At 35.2% G+C, this 21,280-nt stretch overlaps 1 protein-coding gene across 4 annotated transcripts in view; it reads left to right on the top strand.

Moving 5' to 3' along the window:
- Window positions 1-21,280, top strand: part of CCDC91 (coiled-coil domain containing 91) — a 412,799-nt gene that overhangs the window by 211,319 nt on the left and 180,200 nt on the right. For all 4 annotated transcript variants that reach the window (XM_018048369.1, XM_018048367.1, XM_018048366.1 and 1 more), the window contains one exon: window positions 13,659-13,736. In XM_018048369.1, coding sequence (XP_017903858.1) covers window positions 13,659-13,736 — 78 coding nt within the window. The remainder of the gene's footprint in view (window positions 1-13,658; window positions 13,737-21,280) is intronic.

Genomic DNA, 21,280 nt, shown 5'->3' with positions numbered 1-21,280 from the left:
CCTGTCCATTCAATCTCATCTTTATTCAGTCCTTATTTATTGAGCAGACATTATATACAAGGTGCTATCTGAGATATGAATGTTCAATTGCAAGTGAAATTTCGCCTTCCTAAATTGAACTTAATGTCAAATTTTGAAATCTCCCTACTGTCTGTCTTTTCCTCACTTTCCCAAGTGCCATAGTGTTAAGAGTATCATCATTGTTTTCCCCAGTATGTGAGAGAGATGGGCAATGAAGAGTACAAAACAATAAGTAGTGATAAGGGCAATGAATAAAAATAAAGCATGATTAGTGGACAATGATGAGTGTGTGCTATTTTATATAGGGTGGTCAGCGAGCATCCCTCTGGTACAGTGGTTTTTGAGTAGTATTCAGAGGAAATGAGTGTGTGATATTTGGGGTGAAAAGTATATCAAACACAGCAAATAACTTCAATAGCCTTATGGTAACAATGTGTTTATAATGATTTGAGGAAGGCCAGTGACAACAGATGGAAGGATTTAGGGACAGAGGGGTATAACTTTGGGCTATGGGAGGGATTATAGAGTTTATTTGCAGTAATGTGGAAGCTTAGAAATTGTAGTCAGATGTGTGATATTTTATAATTTAACAGATATTTATTGAGTACCCACACTATGTCTGGTACTATTTTACGTGTTATGCATACTGTGGTGAACAATTCCTGCCATCATAGAAATTACATTCTTTGTGATTGCCCTCAAGTTTTAGGGTAAAGTGTCTGCCTACAATGTGGGAGACCTGGGTTTGATCCCTGGGTTGGGAAGATCCCCTGGAGAAGGAAATGGCAACCCACTCCAGTACTCTTGCCTGGAAAATCCCATGGACTGAGAAGCCTGGTAGGCTACAGTCCATGGGGTCGCAAAGAGTCGGACATAAAGCGACTTCACTTTCACTTTTAAGTTTTAAAGAATTGTTTTTGCTGCAGTCTTGGAAGAAGAGTAGAATCAAAGAGGCAGGGATGTTGGGAAATGATCATAGTGTGGACTAGAGAAGTAGCAGTGGAGATGTTGACAACTGTCCAGATTGTAGATCATGAGATGGAGACATTCAGTCCGTTCAGTTCAGTCGCTCAGTCATGTCCGACTCTCTGTGACCCCATGAATTGCAGCACGCCAGGCCTCCCTGTCCATCACCAACTCCTGGAGTTCACTCAGACTCACGTCCATTGAGTCCATGATGCCATCCAGCCATCTCATCCTCTGTCATCCCCTTCTCCTCCTGCCCCTAATCCCTCCCAGCATCAGAGTCTTTTCCAATGAGTCAACTCTTTGCATGAGGTGGCCAAAGTACTGGAGTTTCAGCTTTAGCATCATTCCTTCTGAAGAAATCCCAGGGAGGCATTAGGAGGTTTAAATAAATAAATAAATTGCAAAGGGTTTGCAACAGTGCCTGGCACACAGTTGTATTGCTAAAGACTTTGGTAAAGAAATTTTAATCAGGTGTTTTAGACTTTGTTGAAGTTAACAAAGTTAAAGACTTGGTTAAAAAAATAAAAATGAACATCAAGCCAGTAGGGTTTTGTGGTATATCAAAGAATCAAAGAGGCAGGGATGTTGGGAAATGATCATAGTGTGGACTAGAGGAGTAGCAGTGGAGATGTTGACAACTGTCCAGATTGTAGATCATGAGATGGAGACATTAGACATTTGGTTAAAAAAATAAAAATGAACATCAAGCCAGTATTCTTGCCTGGAAAACCCCATGGATGGAGGAACCTGGTAGGCTACAGTCCGTGGGGTCGCAGAGACTCGGACACTACTGGGCGACTTCACTTTCTTTAGATATACATGTAAAGACCTTAATAGGCAGCTAGATAAAGAAATCTGAGGATTAGCTATGGCAGAATTGGAGATATAATTTAAGGAGTTGTACAAAGATGATATTTAAATTTACTCATCAGTTGAACAAGTTAAAGAAGAGGTCTCATTCTCTGGAACTCCTGCAGTTTGAGATTGGGGCAGTGAAGAAGAGCAAACAGGATGGACTGATAAGGAGAAGAAACAAATGAAGAAAATATTTCAAGAAGGAAGAGGGGTGGATTGGGCTTGGTGATTGGCAGCAGCAGAGGCTACATGATTTTTGAATCTTCTTATATTTTCTTATAAAAACTAGTCTAAGGTAGTTAAGGGGAAAAGTCCATAAATAACATCTTGAATAGGAAAATAGATGGCAATTATGCTTATATGATTTATGGTGCAGAAGCTAGTAGAGCTGAACTATAGACAGCAACATGGTAGGCATGTCTATCACATCCATGCTTGAGTGATGGAGGGGAACATAAAGGAACATAAAGCCCTCGTTTCTTTTGGAAATACGCAGAGAAAGTACCCATCTTAAAGTCATCCATGCTAAGGAGAATGGTAAAACATCATACAGACACCGAAGGAGGAGAATGTTCAGATACTGGTAGGGAGGGGATCAGAGAAAGCATTTATCAAAAAGTACTCAAGTTGCTGCATTGGAAAAACACTTTTAAAATAAAAAAAAAAAAAACAAACCTTATAATAGCCAACAGAAGAGGAAGCCCTAGAATCATGAAGCTGCGGAAGTTCTTCAGGCTAACTTCAACTCAGGGTAAACTGGTACATGGTTAAGAGAAAAGGATTGTTGCAGAACTGAGTACAGTGATGGAAGCATTTGAACAGCAGGAAAAATCAAAAATAGAACAATAGTTCCAAAATGAGAAAAGAACAAATAAGATAAAGCTGATAGAAAAAAGACATAAAAGAAAAAAAATCCCAAAATGAAGATTAAGCCTGAAGGAATAAGAGGGAATACAATAGTATAGAAAGAAAATAATAATAAAGCATGACAAAATGAAAACTAACATAAATGAAGAAGAATTTGAGAGAAAGGAATAATTACAGAAAACAAACGGTGTGTTTGTTTTTACCCGATCCAGTATGTATGTAATTGGATTCCCCAAAGAGGAAGACCAAAGAGGTGAAACAGAACTATATGAAAAATCTAATTCAACCACCATAAATGATATGAAAGAAGACTGGGGCCTATTTTGAAAATGTACATGTATACCTGAAAAAATAGACCCCTAACAGTCAATTATGAGACATCTTCTAGTGACTTTAAACAAAGTGTTTTTCAAAATAATATCTAGGAAATCTGTAACTCCAATGACTCTGCTTTTTTGGTTTTCCCAGGATAGTCTATATTTATACTGTTATCCTAGTGCAGTTATTACCAGAAACACCTTTTATTCTCAAAAGTGATCCAATTTGGAAAGTAAATTGTATAGTCAATCTAAATATAAAATAAAATTAGATACATGACAGACTTTTTAAAAAACACACTATATACCAACAGAATAATGTAAGATAATTAGAATATTCAAATAAAGTATGAATCAGCACAGCTAACTGGTTTTCTATTTTAAAAGCTGCAAATCGTTCTCAGCAATCAGAAACTTAAAGATTGTTATTCTCTTGGTTGTTTATGAGAAATCTTTCACCTCAGTGAATTCCAAGAAGTAAAATTTTAAAACCAGCATTCTATGATCAAAGTGAAACAAAATTAGAAATGAAATCTCAAAATCAAAGAAAAACACCATTCAGCTTAGAAATTAAATTGACACAAACATACTATTTCTTTCTTCCACCAGTGTAGGTTTTTGGCATTCATGTAACATTGGCAGAACGTAAAATTCATCATTTAAAATGATATAAAGTATAGTTCAGTGTTTTGGTTTTTTTTAAAGTATATTCACAATATTGTTGTACTATAACTAGTATCTAACTGGCCAGATAGTATCATCACCTGAAGCAGCCTTGTATGCATTAAGCAGTTGCTCCCTAGGTCTCTTGTTCCCCAGCACCTGACAGTTGCCAATCTACTTTCTGTTTCTGGATTTACCTATTTTACCTATTTACCTATTTTGGACATTTCACATAAAATGAAACCATGGAATATGCAGCCTCTCGTGTCTAGCTACTTAGACATAGCATAATGTGACATTATACAGGAGACAGGGATCAAGACCATCCCAATGGAAAAGAAATGCAAAAAAGCAAAATGGCTGTCTGAGAAGGCCTTACAAATAGCTGTGAAAAGAAGAGAAGTGAAAAGCAAAGGAGAAAAGGAAAGATATAGGCATCTGAATGCAGAGTTGCAAAGAATAGCAAGAAGAGATAAGAAAGCCTTCTTCAGTGATCAGTGCAAAGAAATAGAGGAAAACAGAATGGGAAAGACTAGAGATCTCTTGAAGAAAATTAGAGATACCAAGGGAACATTTCATGCCAAGATGGGCACAATAAAGGACAGAAATGGTAGGGACCTAACAGAAGCAGAAGATATTAAGAAGAGGTGGCAAGAATACACGGAAGAACTGTACAAAAAAGATCTTCATGACCCAGATAATCATGATGATGTGATCACTCGCCTAGAGCCAGCCATCCTGGAATGTGAAGTCAAGTGGGCCTTAGAAAGCATCACTACGAACAAAGCTAGTGGAGGTAATGGAATTTCAGTTGAGCTGTTTCAAATCCTGAAAGATGATGCTGTGAAAGTGCTGCACTCAATATGCCAGCAAGTTTGGGAAACTCAGCAGTGGCCACAGGACTGGAAAAGGTCAGTTTTCATTCCAATCCCAAACAAAGGCAACGCCAAAGAATGCTCAAACTACCACACAGTTGCGCTTATCTCACATGCTAGTAAAGTAATGCTCAAAATTCTCCAAGCCAGGCTTCAGCAATACGTGAACCGTGAACTTCCAGATGTTCAAGCTGGTTTTAGAAAAGGCAGAGGAACCAGAGATCAAATTGCCAACATCCACTGGATCATGGAGAAAGCAAGAGAGTTCCAGAAAAACATCTATTTCTGCTTTATTGACTATGCCAAAGCCTTTGACTGTGTGCATCACAATAAACTGTGGAAAATTCTTCAAGAGATGGGAATACCAGACCACCTGACCTGCCTCTTGAGAAATCTGTATGCAGGTCAGGAAGCAACAGTTAGAGCTGGACATGGAACAACAGACTGGTTCCACATAGGAAAAGGAGTACGTCAAGGCTGTATATTGTCACCCTGCTTATTTAACTTATATGCAGAGTACATCGTAAGAAATGCTGGACTGGAAGAAGCACAAGCTGGAATCAAGATTGCCGGGAGAAATATCAGTCACCTCAGATATGCAGATGACACCATCCTTATGGCAGAAAGTGAAGAGGAGCTAAAAAGCCTCTTGATGAAAGTGAAAGAGGACAGTTAAAAAGTTGGGTTAAAGCTCAACATTCAGAAAATGAAGATCATGGCATCTGGTCCCATCACTTCATGGGAAATAGATGGGGAAACAGTAGAAACAGTGTCAGACTTTATTTTTTTGGGCTCCAAAATCACTGCAGATGGTGACTACAGCCATGAAATTAAAAGACGTTTACTCCTTGGAAGAAAAGTTATGACCAACCTAGATAGTATATTCAAAAGCAGAGAGATTACTTTGCCGACTAAGGTCCGTCTAGTCAAGGCTATGGTTTTTCCTGTGGTCATGTATGGATGTGAGAGTTGGACTGTGAAGAAGGCTGAGCGCCGAAGAATTGATGCATTTGAACTGTGGTGTTGGAGAAGACTCTTGAGAGTCCCTTGGACTGCACGGAGATCCAACCAGTCCATTCTGAAGGAGATCAGCCCTGGGATTTCTTTGGAAGGAATGATGCTAAAGCTGAAGCTCCAGTACTTTGGCCACCTCATGCGAAGAGTTGACTCATTGGAAAAGACTCTGATGCTGGGAGGGATTGGGGGCAGGAGAAGAAGGGGACGACCGAGGATGAGATGGCTGGATGGCATCGGGGACTCGATGGACGTGAGTCTGGGTGATCTCCGGGAGATGGTGATGGATAGGGAGGCCTGGCGTGCTGCGATTCATGGGGTCGCAAAGAGTCGGACACGACTGAGCGACTGAACTGAACTGAACTGAACTGAACTGAATGGTTTCAAGGTTCTTTCATATTAAAAGATGTATCATTTCAGTCCTTTTATGGGTGAAGAATATTCACTTCATTGAATGCAAGTATTATCCAGTATGGATAATACTTCATTTAAAAAAAAACGAATAGTTGATCAAAATTTACATTGTTTTTACTTTTTTGCTATTATTAAATAATGCTCATATGCACGTTTGTGTCCAAGTTTTTGTGTAAATGTATATTTTCAATGCCCTTGGGTGTATAATTAAGAGTGAAATTTCTGGGACATTTGGTAGGTCTATGTTTAATTAAATATACCTTAATTTTTGAGAAGCTACCAAACTTCTTCACTGTGGAAGCACCATTTTACATTTCAACCAGCAAAGTGGAAGGGTTTCAGTTTTTCCACCTCCTTAGCAATACTTATTTTCTGAATTTTAATTATAGCCATGCTGTTGGATGTCAGTGGTTTTGACTTGAATTTCTATAATGGCTAATGATGTTGAACATTTGTTTTTGGAGAAATAGTTACTCAAGTTCTTTGCCCATTTTTAAAGTTTGATTATCTTTTTGTTGCTGATTTACAAGAGTTGATTATATATCCTGGATCCTAGATCTTAGATCTGTTGATATTTTTACAGATATTCAGTGGGTTGCTTTTTTGGTTTCTTAATAGTATCCTTTAATGCACAAAGTTTTAAGTTCAGGTATTTTTAACTTTCTTTGGTTGTGCTTGTATTTTAGTGTCATATTTTTAGAAACTGTTACTTAATCCAAGGTGATAAAGGTGTGTACCTGTCTTTTCCTCAAGAATTTAGTAGTTTTATCTTTTCTATTCTGAAATTTGATAGATTTGGTTTTAATATTTATACATCATGTGAATTGGGGTTCCAGGTTTAGCCTTTTGCATGTGTGTCCAGTTTCCCACCATCATTTGTTGATAGAATTATTCTTTCCCTATTGAACTGACTTGTTTACTCTTGTAAAAAATCAGTTGCTTATAGATATATAAACTTATTTTGATGCACTCATTTTCATTTTCCACTGGAATCTCTGTCCTTATGCAAATACCACATTGTTTCGGTTATTGCAGCCCTTTGCTCAGTTTTGGAATTAGGAAGTGTAAGTCCTCTGATGTTGCTTTATTTTTTGAAATTGTTTTAGTGACTCATAATCACTTGCAGTTCTATATGAATTTTAGGATGAGCTTGTCTGATAATGCAAAATATAGTCACTGGAATTTTGATAGGGATTGCATTGAATCTATAGACAAAATTTGGGATTAGTGACACTTAACATATTAAATCTTCAAATCCAGGAATACAGGATGTCCTTCCCATTTTTTAAGACTCTACAATGTTTTATAGTTAGTAGTGTAAAAATTTCATACTTCTTTGGTAAAAAGTATTTCTAAGTATTTTACCTTTTTTATGCTTTTGTAAATGGAATTTTTTTTATTTCATATTTGGATTGTTCGTGCAAGTGTATAGAAATACAACTGATTTTTGTGTTAATCTTCTTTCTTATAATGTTATTGAACTTGCTTATTGAGTAGTATTTTGTTTATTAGACCTAATAATTTTTCACAGTTTCCCATATATAAAATCATGTCTTCTGAAAATCTGGATAGTTTTACTTTTTCATTTCTAATCTAATAATTTCTAAGAACACTTTTTATTTATTTTTCTTGCCTGATGCCCTTGCTAGAATTTCAGTATACTTTTTAATGGAGTTGGAAAGAGTAGGCATTCTTGTCTTGTTCCTAATGTTAGGGGAAAGTCCTCAGTCTTTCATCAATAATATGATTTCAGCCGTAGGATTTTCACAATGCCCTTTATCAGGTTGAAGATATTGCTTTTTAGTTCTTAATTTTCTGAATATTTTCATCATGAAAGTTTGCTTGATCTTGTCACTGTTTTTCTGGGTACTAAGATAATCTTGTAGGCTTTTATTTCCTTCATTGTTTTAATGTGGTATATTAAATGGATTGATTTTTATATGTTGAACCACCTATACGTTCCTGAGATAAATTACACTTGGTCGTAGGCTATAGACTTTTAAATATTCTGTTGGATTCTTCTTACTGCTGTTTTTTTAAGGAATTTTGCATCCATATTCTTAAGAAACATTGCTTTGTCTTTTCTTGTGTTGTCTTTGTGTGGCTTTGGATTAGTGTAATACTGGCTTTATAGAATCAGTTAGGGCATGTTTTCTCATCTATATGAGAAAGATTGGTGTTAATCCTTTTATAAACATTTGTTGCAATTCACCACTAAAGTCATTTGAAATAAAGGATTTTCTTTTGTGTGAAGTGTTTTTGATTACTGGATTCAGTCTCCTTACTTGTTATAGGTCTATTTGGTTTTCTGTTTCTTCTTGAGTCAATTTTGGTAGTTTGCATATTTCTAGGAATTTGTACCCTACAACTTTGTTATCTAATTTGTTGGCGTGTTGTTTTTGTTCAGTCACTAAGTCATATCTGACTCTTTGCAGCCCCATGAATTGTAGTGTGCCAGGATTTCCTGTCCTTCGCTTTTTCCCAAACTTTGCAAAAATTCATGTCCATTGAGTTGGAGATGCTATCTAACGATCTCATCCTCTGCTACCCTCTTCTCCTTTACCTTCAATCTTTCCCAACATCAGGGTCTTTTAGTGGTTCATAATATTTTTTGTATGTTCTTTTTTGTTTCTTTAAGTTCAGTAGTAAGCCCTTTCCTTGTTATTGATTTTACTGATTTGACTCATCCCTTATCTCTTTTTTTTTCCTGCCTTGGTCAATGAATGTTTATCATATTGCTGATTTTTTATAAAGAACCAACTTTGGTCCAGTTGATTTTCTCTCTTGATTTTCTATTCTTTTCTTTATTTTCTTTTTATTCTTTTAGTTTCCTTCGTTATGCTTGATCTGGGTTTAGTTTATTCTTCTTTTTCTAATTCCTTAAGGTGAAAGGTTAGGTTATTGGTTTGATGTTTTCTTCTTTTAATATAGGTTTTTAATTTCCCTTGTGATTTCCTCTTTGAATAATTGGTTATATAGGAATATGTTTGATTTCTATAAATTTGTGAATTTTCTCATTTTTTCACTATTATCTCAAATTTCATTCCCTTGTAGTTGAAGAGAATACTTTGTGTGACTTCAGTATTTTAAAATTTATTAAGACTTGTTTTATGGTTTGCCATGTATTCTATCCTGGAGATTGTTTCATGTCTACTTGAGTATAATGTGTATTCTGTTGTTGGGCGCTGTATTCTATAGTTGCATTTCTTATAGTTGGTGTATGTGTTGTTCAGTCTTCTATCATTTATTTTTTGGGGGCTCAAAAATCATTGCTGATGGTGACTGCAGCCATGAAATTAAAAGACACTCCTTGGAAGGAAAATTAGGATCAACTTAGACAGCATATTTAAAAGCAGAGACATTACTTGGTCAACAAAGGTTTGTCTTGTCAAGGCTATGGTTTTTCCAGCGGTCATGTGTGGATGTGAAGTTTGGACTATAAAGATAGCTGAGCGCTGAAGAATTCAAATGTGGTATTGGAGAAGACTCTTGAGAGTCCCTTGGACTGCAAGGGGATCCAACCAATCCATCCTAAAGGAAATCAGTCCTGAATATTCATTGGAAGGACTGCTGCTGAAACTGAAACTCCAATACTTTGGCAACCTGATGTGAAGAGCTGACTCATTGGAAAAGACCCTGATGCTGGGAAGGATTGAAGGCAAGAGAAGGGGACGATAGCAGATGCGATGGTTGAATGGCATCACCGACTCAATGGACATGAGTTTGTGTAAATTCTGGGAGATGGTGATGGACAGGAATGCCTGGCGTGCTGTGGTTCATGGGGTCTCAAAGAGTTGGACACGACTGAGAGACTGAGCTGAACTGATATCAATGATGAGAATTTCAGCATAATCCATCAAGCATTTGTCAATAGCTGCTGTATTCTGAGGGGCTTCCCAGGTGGCGCTAGTTGTAAAGAACCCACTTGCCAGTGCAGGAGATTAAGAAACTCGGGTCAGTCCCTGGGTTGGGAAGATCCCCTGGAGAAGAACATGGCAACTAACTCCAGTATTCTTGCCTGGAGAATCCCATGGACAAAGGAGCCTGGCAGGCTACAGTCCATGGGGTTGCACAGAGTTAGACACAACTGAAGCAACTTAGTACATGCTGTATCCTAAGTCTGTAAGAAGATGTAGCCATCGATTAAGTGTTTATTTTCAACTGCAATAAAATATGTCATAGAACATTTTTATCATTTATAAAATGTCTATTTGAAAGACCTGTTATATGAATTGCTTAATATATTGTACTCTATGTGTGCCTTTAATAGCACCCCAATACTTTTTAATGGTTCATGTCATTATTCAGAACCATAGTTGCTGAATGGTCAAACTTTATTATTGAAATGGTGCATATTCATCTTCAATTTCTAGATAATGATGTAAAAGTAGAATATATTCTGTTTCATTTAGCAGATCTATGAATTTGCTTTGCTTTAGATTGTAAAACACTAAAAAGCTCTTGGACCTTTTTGGTTCTAAATTTCAATTCTGAACTAAAGAGATTAGTTGGTAATAGGTATTGTCAATGAGAGAAAAAAGTAAATTAACATTCAATTAGTTAAGTCTGAAAAATCTTGGTTTTAGTAAAATTCAGTTGTTTCTTCTGGATTTGTAGAAGGTTTAATATTTTAATATATATTGTTAATTTCCAGAATTTGTTTGCCCATGTAACCTATTTTATATGAGTTTGTTTTTAATCAGTGGCCTTAAGGTAGAATATATGCTTCTCAAGAACTGCTTAAGATGTTCCACTGTGATGTGAAAAGAAAATGTCATAATACCTGTTTCTCTTTATTTTCTTAAAAATCTTGAAAACTAAGAAAAACAAAATCTATGTTATTATTCATTATAGAAATTGATACCTTTGCCCTCCTAGGTGCCTTTATGAAAGTTGCATACCATTAGTGAGATAACCTGACCTGAATGGGAGTTCCAAAGTGATGAGTTGGTGGTGCTGCCCATGTGCCTTTGCTTGTTTTTAGTATAATAGAATGTATGAGCTTGCTTTACTAGGTGATGGGATTTTGCTGCTTTGCTATTTAGTTTTGACTAAAACAACTCTTTAGTCCATCTTAAAGGAGATCAGTCCTGGGTGTTCATTGGAAGGACTTGATGTTGAAGCTGAAACTCCAATACTTTGGCCACCTCATGCAAAGAGCTGACTCATTGGAAAAGACCCTGATGCTGAGAAGGATTGAGGGCAGGAGGAGAAGGGGACGACAGAGGATGAGATGGTTGGATGGCATCACTGGCTCAATGGACATGAGTTTGTGTAAACTCTGGGAGTTGGTGATGGACAGGGAGGCCTGGAGTGCTGCGATTTATGGGGTTGCAAAGAGTCAGACACGACTGAGCAACTGAAGTGAAAACAACTCTCACAGAAATGGGAAAATGAGTTTAAAAAAAGATTGTTGCCATGAGCCATAGATTGATAATCATACCAACAAAAATCAGTGTCTATATCAAGGGCCCTTATTGGTCCTTTATGTTTAGGTTTTTCGGTAAAGAGTGATTTAGCTACAGAAAGATATATAAAGCTGTATACTGGAAAAGGCAATTAGAATTTGATAATGAAATAGAAATTCTTGAATACATTAAGTATAAGCAGTTTATAAATGAGGAATTGGTAACATTCCCAGGTGGCACTATTGGTAAAGAACCTGCCTGCCACTGCAGAAGATGTAAGAGATGCAGGTTCGATCCCTGGGTCAGGAAGATCCCCTGAAGGAGGGCGTGGCAACCCACTCCAGTATTCTTGCCTGGGGAATCCCATGAACAGGGAAGCCTGGAGGGCTATAGTCCATATGGTTGCACAGAATTGGACATCACCATGGCAAGTTGGCACACACTCTCACAAGAATAAATGAACAAGAACTGTTTTTCTTGTCTTTTTTCCTAAATATCATTAATTTGCTCACCAAGTCCACTGAGGTGATGGTGTAGTCATTCAGAGTCCCTGGCTGACAGAGGCCCTCCTGCTGTTCGCAGCACATGGCTTTAATTGTCATCCATGGCAATGACATCAGCAAGCAAATAGTGGGGGACAAAGGAAGTACATGGAGGATTTGTTGGAGGTTTTGTGGTTCAGGTCTGAAATGGTGTGCATCACTTCTACCTACCTGACATTCCTAAAATAAATCATACTTGGTTGAGATGTATTATTTATTTATTGCTGGATTCCAGTTACTAATATTTTATGTAGAATTTTAGTTTTTGTTTTCATAAAAGAGATTGGTTCATAATTTTATCTTTGCAGATTTAATTATAAAGGATATGTTTTCTTAATAAAATATATGGGGAAATGGTCCCTCTTTTTTCATTCTCTGGAAGATTTTGTGTAAGAGTTCTGTTATTTATTGTTTATTAAAAGTAACCTTTTTAATAATCTGCACTTATATGTTTCTTGGTCAGAAGTTTTATTTTGTTTTTAACGTAATATAGGTTCAGTTTTTTTCTTTTTTCTAAACACATACAAAATTTTTCAGAATTTTTATTTCATCTTCTTTCAGTTTTGTTTTTTTCCCTAGGAGTTTTTTCATTTTACCTAACAGTTCTTATTTATTGCTGTAATATTTAATAATATCTTACTATTTGTTTAGAAAAATCTATTGGTTGTATAATATCTTGAATTCATGAGTAATATTAGAAATTTTTGTTTTTTATTTTTATCACTTTATTGTTCCCATCTTGCTAGATTTTATTTATTCTTTTTTCTTTGGATTATTTTTTTAACAATTGTTTTACATAAATATTTGTCTTCTTATTTTGTCTCATCTTTTTAAAGGTTTTTTTTTTTTAATATACTTTCAATCATCTTTTTCTCTTTTGCTGTAGGTTTTCCCCCACTATCTTTTGGTCCTCTAATCCTGCTTTCTGCTGTTTTACTTATTCTTTACCTCATTTATTGCATTGAGCTGTAGAATTTGTTTTATGAATTCCAATTCTCTGAAGAAATTTTCTGTACTATCCACTTTCCCCACTTCTTTATTTTCTTGTGTATATTTATTCATAAATATTGTAAACTTTTTGATAACTAATATCTGAATCACCCATGGGTCTATTTCTTTTGTCTTTTCTATTTTATGTTTCTTTGGTCTCATCTGTTATCACTTCTGATAATTTTGCATTGAAATCTTTACATTGTGTTTGAGAAATTGGAAAGGTTCTGTAGGATGTTAACATTCTCCAAAGAGAGTTCAGCTTCTCCTTTCCTCAGAAGGTAGAATGAGGGTTTGTTCTCCTTAATCTAGTAATTCTCAAATTTTGTGACATATTGACATATTGACATGTGTGTATTACTGGAGAAGTAATGAGAAAAAAAAGGTTCCAGCTTTTTGGATGACACAGGGCCTCCTATCTCTAGATCCAGGTCCACAATTGCCAGATGTCTCAAGGGATAACACCATTGCCTTGGATTATCTTACTTGTGAGCATGGTTTTCCTTTCCCAGTTATGGTTTCCCTTTAATCTCTCATTGCTATCTTCAGAATGCTTTTAAACAGAAAGTTTTTTTGAATGGGTTTCTCTTTGTTTTCAGCTGCAACATTGATGTGCCACAAATCACTCACAAATCACTTATAAATGCAAAAGTCAGTGGTGTGTTATTTTGTAAACAACAATAACAACAAAAAGTCATAGCTTAGTTTCTTATTTTCTTTCAGGAAAAGCATAAACAAGAATTGGAAGATATGAGGAAAGCGGGTCATGAAGCCCTCAGCATTATTGTGGATGAATATAAGGTAGTTATTTGAGAGTCTGTCATATGTGTTATTTGAGAGTCTATCAGATATCAGATTGGTTTTTCTTTAAACCAATCACATGTGAATGGTTTGATGTCCATTCTTCTAGAGATTTCTCTTTAAATACATACACACATATTTGCTCATGTCATGCTGCTATATAATTTTGATTTGCTTTTAGAAATATGTTCTTCTACTCAATCTATTCTTTTGTTTCTTGCTATACTTACATGGCATTATATATTTTCCTGTCAGTATATATAAACATCCAATTTTTGTCATTGTTCTATGCTACTACATTCTATATTTATACACATGCTCACACATATATATGTAAATATACATGCACCATAATTGGCTTAATTCTACCTGTATAATTAGGCATTAGCTTATTTTTTATTGTTAATTATTATAATAACTGTTTAAAAAAACCCCTCTATCATATGTGGAATGTAGACATTATTTGTTGATTCAACTTCATCCCTAGACAAGATAGAAGTTCATTTCATTTTAATTAGCTGACATTTTAATGTCAAAAGCTTCCCATAACAAGTCATTTGAATAAAAGTAGTAAAAGAAATAGATCTAGATTTTAAGTGAAAGACACTTTAAAAAAAATTGAAGGTATTAAAATAGTCTGGTAGATGATAATAGGTCCTGGGACCTGGAAGGTCATTTTTATGACCACACCCAATACAGAAACTTGTGCCATACTTGAGAAGGCTGTTTTAAAATGTCTGCTTTTTATAGCTGAGACTATTGGCTCTTTTCTTTATAATGTTGGGAATTTTTCATTCTACTAATATAAACCAGCTTTATAGTTATTGAGTTGAAGGAAAGTGTATAGGATCTATTTTGAACTATCTTTTCTTTTGTCCTAAGGCTGAGTGGGGAGAATTAAAATAATGGAATTTACATAATTCTCCTGGATATTATATGATGTATTTTTGGATGACTTTATGTTTTACTTATTTATGTTTATGAATTCTAAATTAAATGTTGTGAAAGTACTTACATTGTTGTGTTGTTCTGAAAAACTTAGTATTTTATATTTAAAATTTTTTTGGTTCTGGCTCTACATATTTCCTTTGCTAAAAATATGTTTATAGTGTATTACTTTCAACACTGGCAAATAATTAATTTAAAAGCATAAGTGACAACTTTCAAATATATTTTGTAAATTATATTTTAAAGAAAATTAGTTGAGAGCCACTCATTTCACCTCTTTGTCTCATATCATTATGGGATGCTCATTTAGAAAAAGAATTTAGAAGTTTCAGGCATTATGCATTTATTTCAATTTGCTTAAAAGGATTAGGTATCAAATCAAGTATCCTACAAAGTTATATTTAATTTATCATAGTATACTTATAGTCAGTTAATACATAAAGTATATAAATTCTCTTATAGCATGGAACTTCAGTGTAAATACATTTTATATAGCCTTCTGTATTGATTTATTGGTGAGCTTCACATTTTACACAAAGATACCTCAGTATTTTTACAAAAGATATATCTGATAATTAATTATTGTATAAAATTTTAGAAACCAAAGGGTCTTAGAATGATACTGACAACTTCATAGTACTATGGAAAAGGTAAAGTAATGTAGATAGGAAAAATGTCAATGTTTTCTTGGTTGGTTAGTTGTCTTTGTAATGTAAATGTTAATGATTTGTGGCCCATTATGGAACAAGAAAGCAATTTTGTTTTTTTCCATCATGAATTCATGCATGAGAAGTTCATGTCCTAATTATTTTATTTTACTTCTCTTTTTGCCTTATTTGCCCCAGACAAGGTACTGGAGAAGTAATCAACCCAGAAATATCAATGAGGTCAGATGATAGACCCCAAGAAAAACCTACTCTTTCTGTCCAGAAGACCAGGAAAGCTTCCACTTGCTTTAGATAATAACCATTCTAATTCCACCAAATACCAGCAAACTGTAGCCCGACTCCAAGCCCTGCCCACAAAGGCTGGTTAAGGGGGCCTAGATTTGACCTTTTATCAGTTTGTAATGAGGTGCCCTTTCTCATCCTCATTGGGGTGGTGTATGTGTTAATTGCTCAGTCATGTCGGTTAGTTGCTCAGTCATGTCGGACTCTTTGTGACCCCATGGACCGTAGCCTGCCAGACTCCTCTGTCTATGGGATTTACCAGGCAAGGATACTGGAGTGGGTTGCCATTTTCCTTCTCCATGGATCTTCCTGACCCAAGGATCAAACTCAGGTCTCCTGCATTGCAAGCAGGTGCTTTACCATCTGAGTTACCAGGGAAGCCCCATTGGGGTGGGGTCACTTTCATTTTTATATTAATTTTAGAATCAGTATGTAAATTTAAAAAGTCCAAGTTGGATTTTAATTGTGTTTTCATTGAATATGTAGATCAATTTAGGGAGTATTGCCATTTTAACTGCATTAAGTTTTCTGATCCCTAGTCATAAAATGGCTTTATGTTTATCTTCTTTAATTGCTTTCAACAGTGTTTTACAGTTTTCAATATTCTTTTATTCTTTTTGACAATGTTCTAAATTGAATTGTTTTTCCTAATTTCATGTTTAGATTGTTTAGTGCTGCCATGTTTTTGCGTGTTGTTCTTATGCATGGTCATTAGTTCTAATAGTTGTGTAGATTTTGCAAGATTTTCTATATATAAGACCATGCCATCTGCAGCTAGAGATTGTGTCCTCTTTTTTAATCTGGATGCTTTTCATTTCTTTTTTCTTACCTAATTTCCCAGGTAGACTTCCAATATAATATTAATAAGAGCTGCAAAATATATATGTATATATTGATTAACCATTAAGTATGATGTTATCAGTGAGATTTTTATAGATGGCCTTTAACCCACTCTAGTATTCTTTCCTGGAGAATCTCATGGACGGAGGAGCCTGGTGGGCTACCGTCCATGGGGTCGCAAAGAGTCAGACACGACTGAGTGACTTAACTTCTAACTTCTTCTTTATTAGGTTGAGGAAATTTCATTTTTATTTGTAGTTGGTTGTTTTTTTAAAATCATGAAAGGCTGTAGGATATTATCCAATGCTACATCTCTGTTGAAAAATTATTTTTTTTTTCCTTTATGTGATGTGTTCCACTTGTCTCCTGCATTGCAGGAAGATTCTTTACTGCTGAGCTTCAGGGGAAGCCCCTAATATTATGTATTATGTTATGTACTAATGTCCTTATCTTTTGCTACCTTTAATAATGATATATCATAATTCATACATTTTTATTTTCTAAATTCCTGAAGGAATTTGCATCTCTGCAAAAATTTCCTCCTTAGGACTGCTAAGAATTTCTGCTAGTAGAGCTGATTGATTTAGTCAGATAAACCTGAGCTAAGCCATAGCTCTGGTACTTACTAACAGTGTCACCTCTGGCAATTTATTATATATGAATTTTAATTTCCCTATAAGTATATGAGGGAATATAACATAGAACCTATTAAGAGAAGTATTGTGAGGACCCAGTGAAATAATGAATGTTGATCATGGCTAATAATATCACTGGACATAAATAGTGGACATGAATTTGAGCAAATTCCAGGAGATGGTGGGGGGCAGAGGAGCCTGGTATGCTGCAGTCCATGGGGTCCCAAAGAGTTGGATGTGACTTAGCAACTGAGCAACAAAAACAACGATAATGATGCTGTCAATAAATTTTTGCAATTTAGTTTTTATAATATTCAATATATCAGTTTTCTAGTATAGCAATTTTGATGGCTTGTCCTTATCTTACAGCTGACTATTAATTAGCTTACTTCTCATACAGTGCGGGTGCTTGTTTCAGTCTGTTTTAGAAATGTCTATTTAAGAGAAAGCAATCATGGTCCAGCCCTTCATATTCCTGGGCTTCTGCTAAAAAGTCATTGTTCTTTTATTCATTTAGAAAGTAAAGTTGTTATTCTCCAAATAAAATAATTAATTAAAATGAAGAAAGTAAATAGCTTGCTTCAGACCGATGAGTGAAAGAAAGTCAGTGAAGTCACTCAGTTGTGTCCGACTCTTTGCAACCCCATGGACTGTATCCTACCAAGCTCCTCCGTCCATGGGATTTTCCAGGCAAGAGTACTGGAATGGATTGCCATTTCCTTCTCCAGAGGATCTTCCCAACCCAGGGATCAAACCTTGGTCTCCCACATTGTAGGCGGACACTTTACCATCCATCTGAGCCACCAGGGAAGTCCATGATGAATGAAAGACCATGTGTAATTCTGCTAAAGTGCAGAAGAAAACAACGCTAACACTAACTTAATGTGCTACATATGCCAACTTTTCCTGTAATATTCTCTTCATTGTATTTATTTTGTTTCTTTCATGTCATGATTTAAAAATCTTTTATCCTGATAATTAACAACAGTAAAATAAATGTAGATCTTGGGAGGCTTGCCATAGGAGCATGCCACATCTAAGATTGTTTACTACAAGGAACAAGAATTTTCCTTTACTTGTTTAACTGGGCTTTTTTCTTCAAATTGTCATTTGCTACTATATACAGTAGCTCAGACTTCACAATTCTTTATATCTGTAGTTTTCTCTATCAAGTATTACTATCCATGATATGTGTGCATGCCAAATCACTTCAGTTGTGTCTGACTCTGTTATCCCATGGACTATATAGCCCGCTAGACTTCTTTGTCCATGGTGTTCAAGCAAAATTACTGGAGTGGGTTTCCATGCCCTCCTACAGGGGATCTTTCTGACCCAGGACAAACCTGTCTCTCTGAAGTCTCCCGCATTGGCAGGGGAGTTCTTTACCACTAGTGCCACCTGGGACACATCCATGATGTAGAGCACCTTTTTTTATTAAGGTAATGTGTAGCTGTATTACTGGGCTGCTATTTTGCTTGTGATGCACTCATCTGTTGTCATTGATTAGGGTATCTTAACCTGCACTTTTTGCAGGACATAATTTATTACTTGGGTTGCTTTTAAGAAATCATACTAATTTTCTTCTCTGGAAATTTAAAATCAGTTCACATAGGTGGGATTTGGGCATCTGTATTTTCTTTGAAGTTTTAGAAGTCATTCTGCTACCCCAAGGAGGTTGTTAACCATCAGCTTATCCCTTCATGTTTATTTGCCCATCATTGTATCCTATTTGTTGCTATTTTCCTCATTCTTATTATCTGAATTGAGCCTGTCAAGATTGTGTGTGGGTGGGTTTGTGTGTCTGTGTGCATGTTTAAATTGAAATCACTATGAAATTTTTCCTTATGAGAAAATGAGAGATATTCTGACAGATTTAAATGACAGTTGAATGGACCACTTTCTGTTTTTAAAAGTTACAAAAGAAGCAAAAGTTTTAGCTGTAACTAAGGAACTAGATTTATCCCACATTAAGATTTTTTAAGTGAAAAGTTGAAGTGAAGTCGTTCAGTCGTGTCCGACTCTTTGTGACCCCATGGACTGTAGCTACCAGGCTCCTCTGTCTATGGGATTTTCCAGGCGAGAGTTCTGGAGTGGGTTGCCATTTCCTTCTCCAAAGATTTTTTTTAAACTTATGTCTTATTTTCCTTTATGTAGGATAAGTGATCAGAGCAAGAAAAAATTTCTTTACAGTGGAGTATTGGTATAATAGCACAGAGGGGCTGTCAAAGAAAATCATATAGAAAAAATACAGGCATATTTGCTAAAACAAATGTAGTTCTTTAACTTAAGGCACATGATGCCCTGAATTTTAAAGAGAAAGTATCTTGTGATCTCTCATTTCTTGCACAGATATGTTTGGTTCTTGTTTTCTTTTTCTTTTTTAAACTATCTCTGTATACATTTATTCAGTTAATATACTGTATGTAAGTGCTTGAGGTAAAACTATTTTAGATGTTAATACATTCTTAAAGTTAATTTTCTTTTTTATCCAAAATGACTTTTGGAAAGAATTTTCCAAAGAAAGTTCTAGTTGACTCAGTGTGTTAAACTTCAAAGCTAGAACTTTTGCTCACATGCTCTAACAGTGAGTGGAAAGTACTCAAAAAATTAAGTTTAGCATGTTGTTTCTATTTTATTTTATTTTACTTTAAGTCTAGTTCATTGATGATCCCAAATTGACATGTATAAGATAACATAGGATTTTTTTGGTTGATAGTTTTGTTTTACTACTATATACTGAATCTTCTTGTTCAAGACAATGACAAAAGACTACCTCCTTTCTTTCTTTCTTTTTAATGTGGCATTTGCTTTAAGATAGATTAGTTAGAAAAAAGTGCTTTTCCTTTTGAAACTCTAGTATTCAGAATTTATTTCATCCTGAAGTTGTATTTGCAAGTTAGTTATTTTCTTTGTTCGGACTCAACTTGTTTATTTTTCAAATTGACTTGCACTCAGCTGTTTTGTTGTTTAAACTTAAGGGATTTAGACATTTTTCAAATCATAGGAGATAGAAGTGTTGAAACATTGAATTTGATATAGTTGATAGATGAGTCAAAATGGTGACTGGAAAGTTAGCCCAAAAAAAGGCAAAAAAGAAAATGCATTTTGGTTTAATATTTATTGCAAACACCAATAAATTATAACTGTAGTGATTTAAGGTCTATTACATGTTTCTTGGCCCCCTCATGGGTGCCTAACCTAAACGTTTTCTGTATCAATTTTTTGGTGATATGAAAATTAGTTCCTGGTCATCACATTCATTTTCAAAATTATAGCCTCCTCTGAAACTTTAGAGCTTTCTATTCTAACCCTTGTGTTTTGCGTGCATGCTTTCAGCCAAGTTGAGTACATTAAAAAAACTCAGGCTTATTTATATTTATTTACATATCTCAAGATATTTCCACCAGATTAGACATATAGACATATACTCATTTTTAAGTCTTTGTTTCTGAAAGCTTGTCTGAATTGATGATCTTTAACTTGGTTTATTACATCCCAGATGCCAAAAGCCACTGAGTGCTAGACACATGATTAGTGCTTATAAATATTTTACTCATTTAAATGAGCAGACAAGGAATTAGCTGATTCTTTTCTAAAGTCTCAGAACATTTTATGAAGAGAATTTCCTGATTTTTTTTCTTATGATTAAGTACCAGAGTATTAAACTAGATGCACTAGAGTTTTTGCTTATCAGACATACACATTCTCTGCTGTTCAGAGTGAAAGATGGTGCAGAATTGCTACATAAACTTAAATTGTTCTGAAATTATCTTGAGTAAAATTCTTTATTTCCCATTTGATCAACATTAGTTTTATTGAGAGTATTGGTTCATTGTGCATTTCTCAAAGGTTAGTTGCCTTAAGTCTCTTTTGCTGTGGACTGCTTTGAATTTCAGCAGTGTAACATATGTCAAATGTCAGCTTAGAATATCACATGCCTGCTATATTCCATTTTTCAAAAGCATCTACTTGCTAGCATTTTATTTGAACTCTTGAGTTGTTTGTACTGTTTTATAAGGGAGAACATAATACATTTTGGAGACCAGTTTTTCCCAGGGTGTAGAATTACTTTTATTGTATAAAGTTCTGCTCCAAGGAGGAGGAAATGACATTTTCTTTTCTTTTGATGTTTTCCCTTGATTAGAGATTGCTAACTTTTTGTGTAAAGAGG

Source organism: Capra hircus, chromosome 5, assembly GCF_001704415.2.
Source record: "Capra hircus breed San Clemente chromosome 5, ASM170441v1, whole genome shotgun sequence".
NCBI lineage: Eukaryota > Metazoa > Chordata > Mammalia > Artiodactyla > Bovidae > Capra > Capra hircus.
Note: the sequence above shows the minus strand (reverse complement) of the source record. Positions and strands in the feature narration are given on the sequence as shown.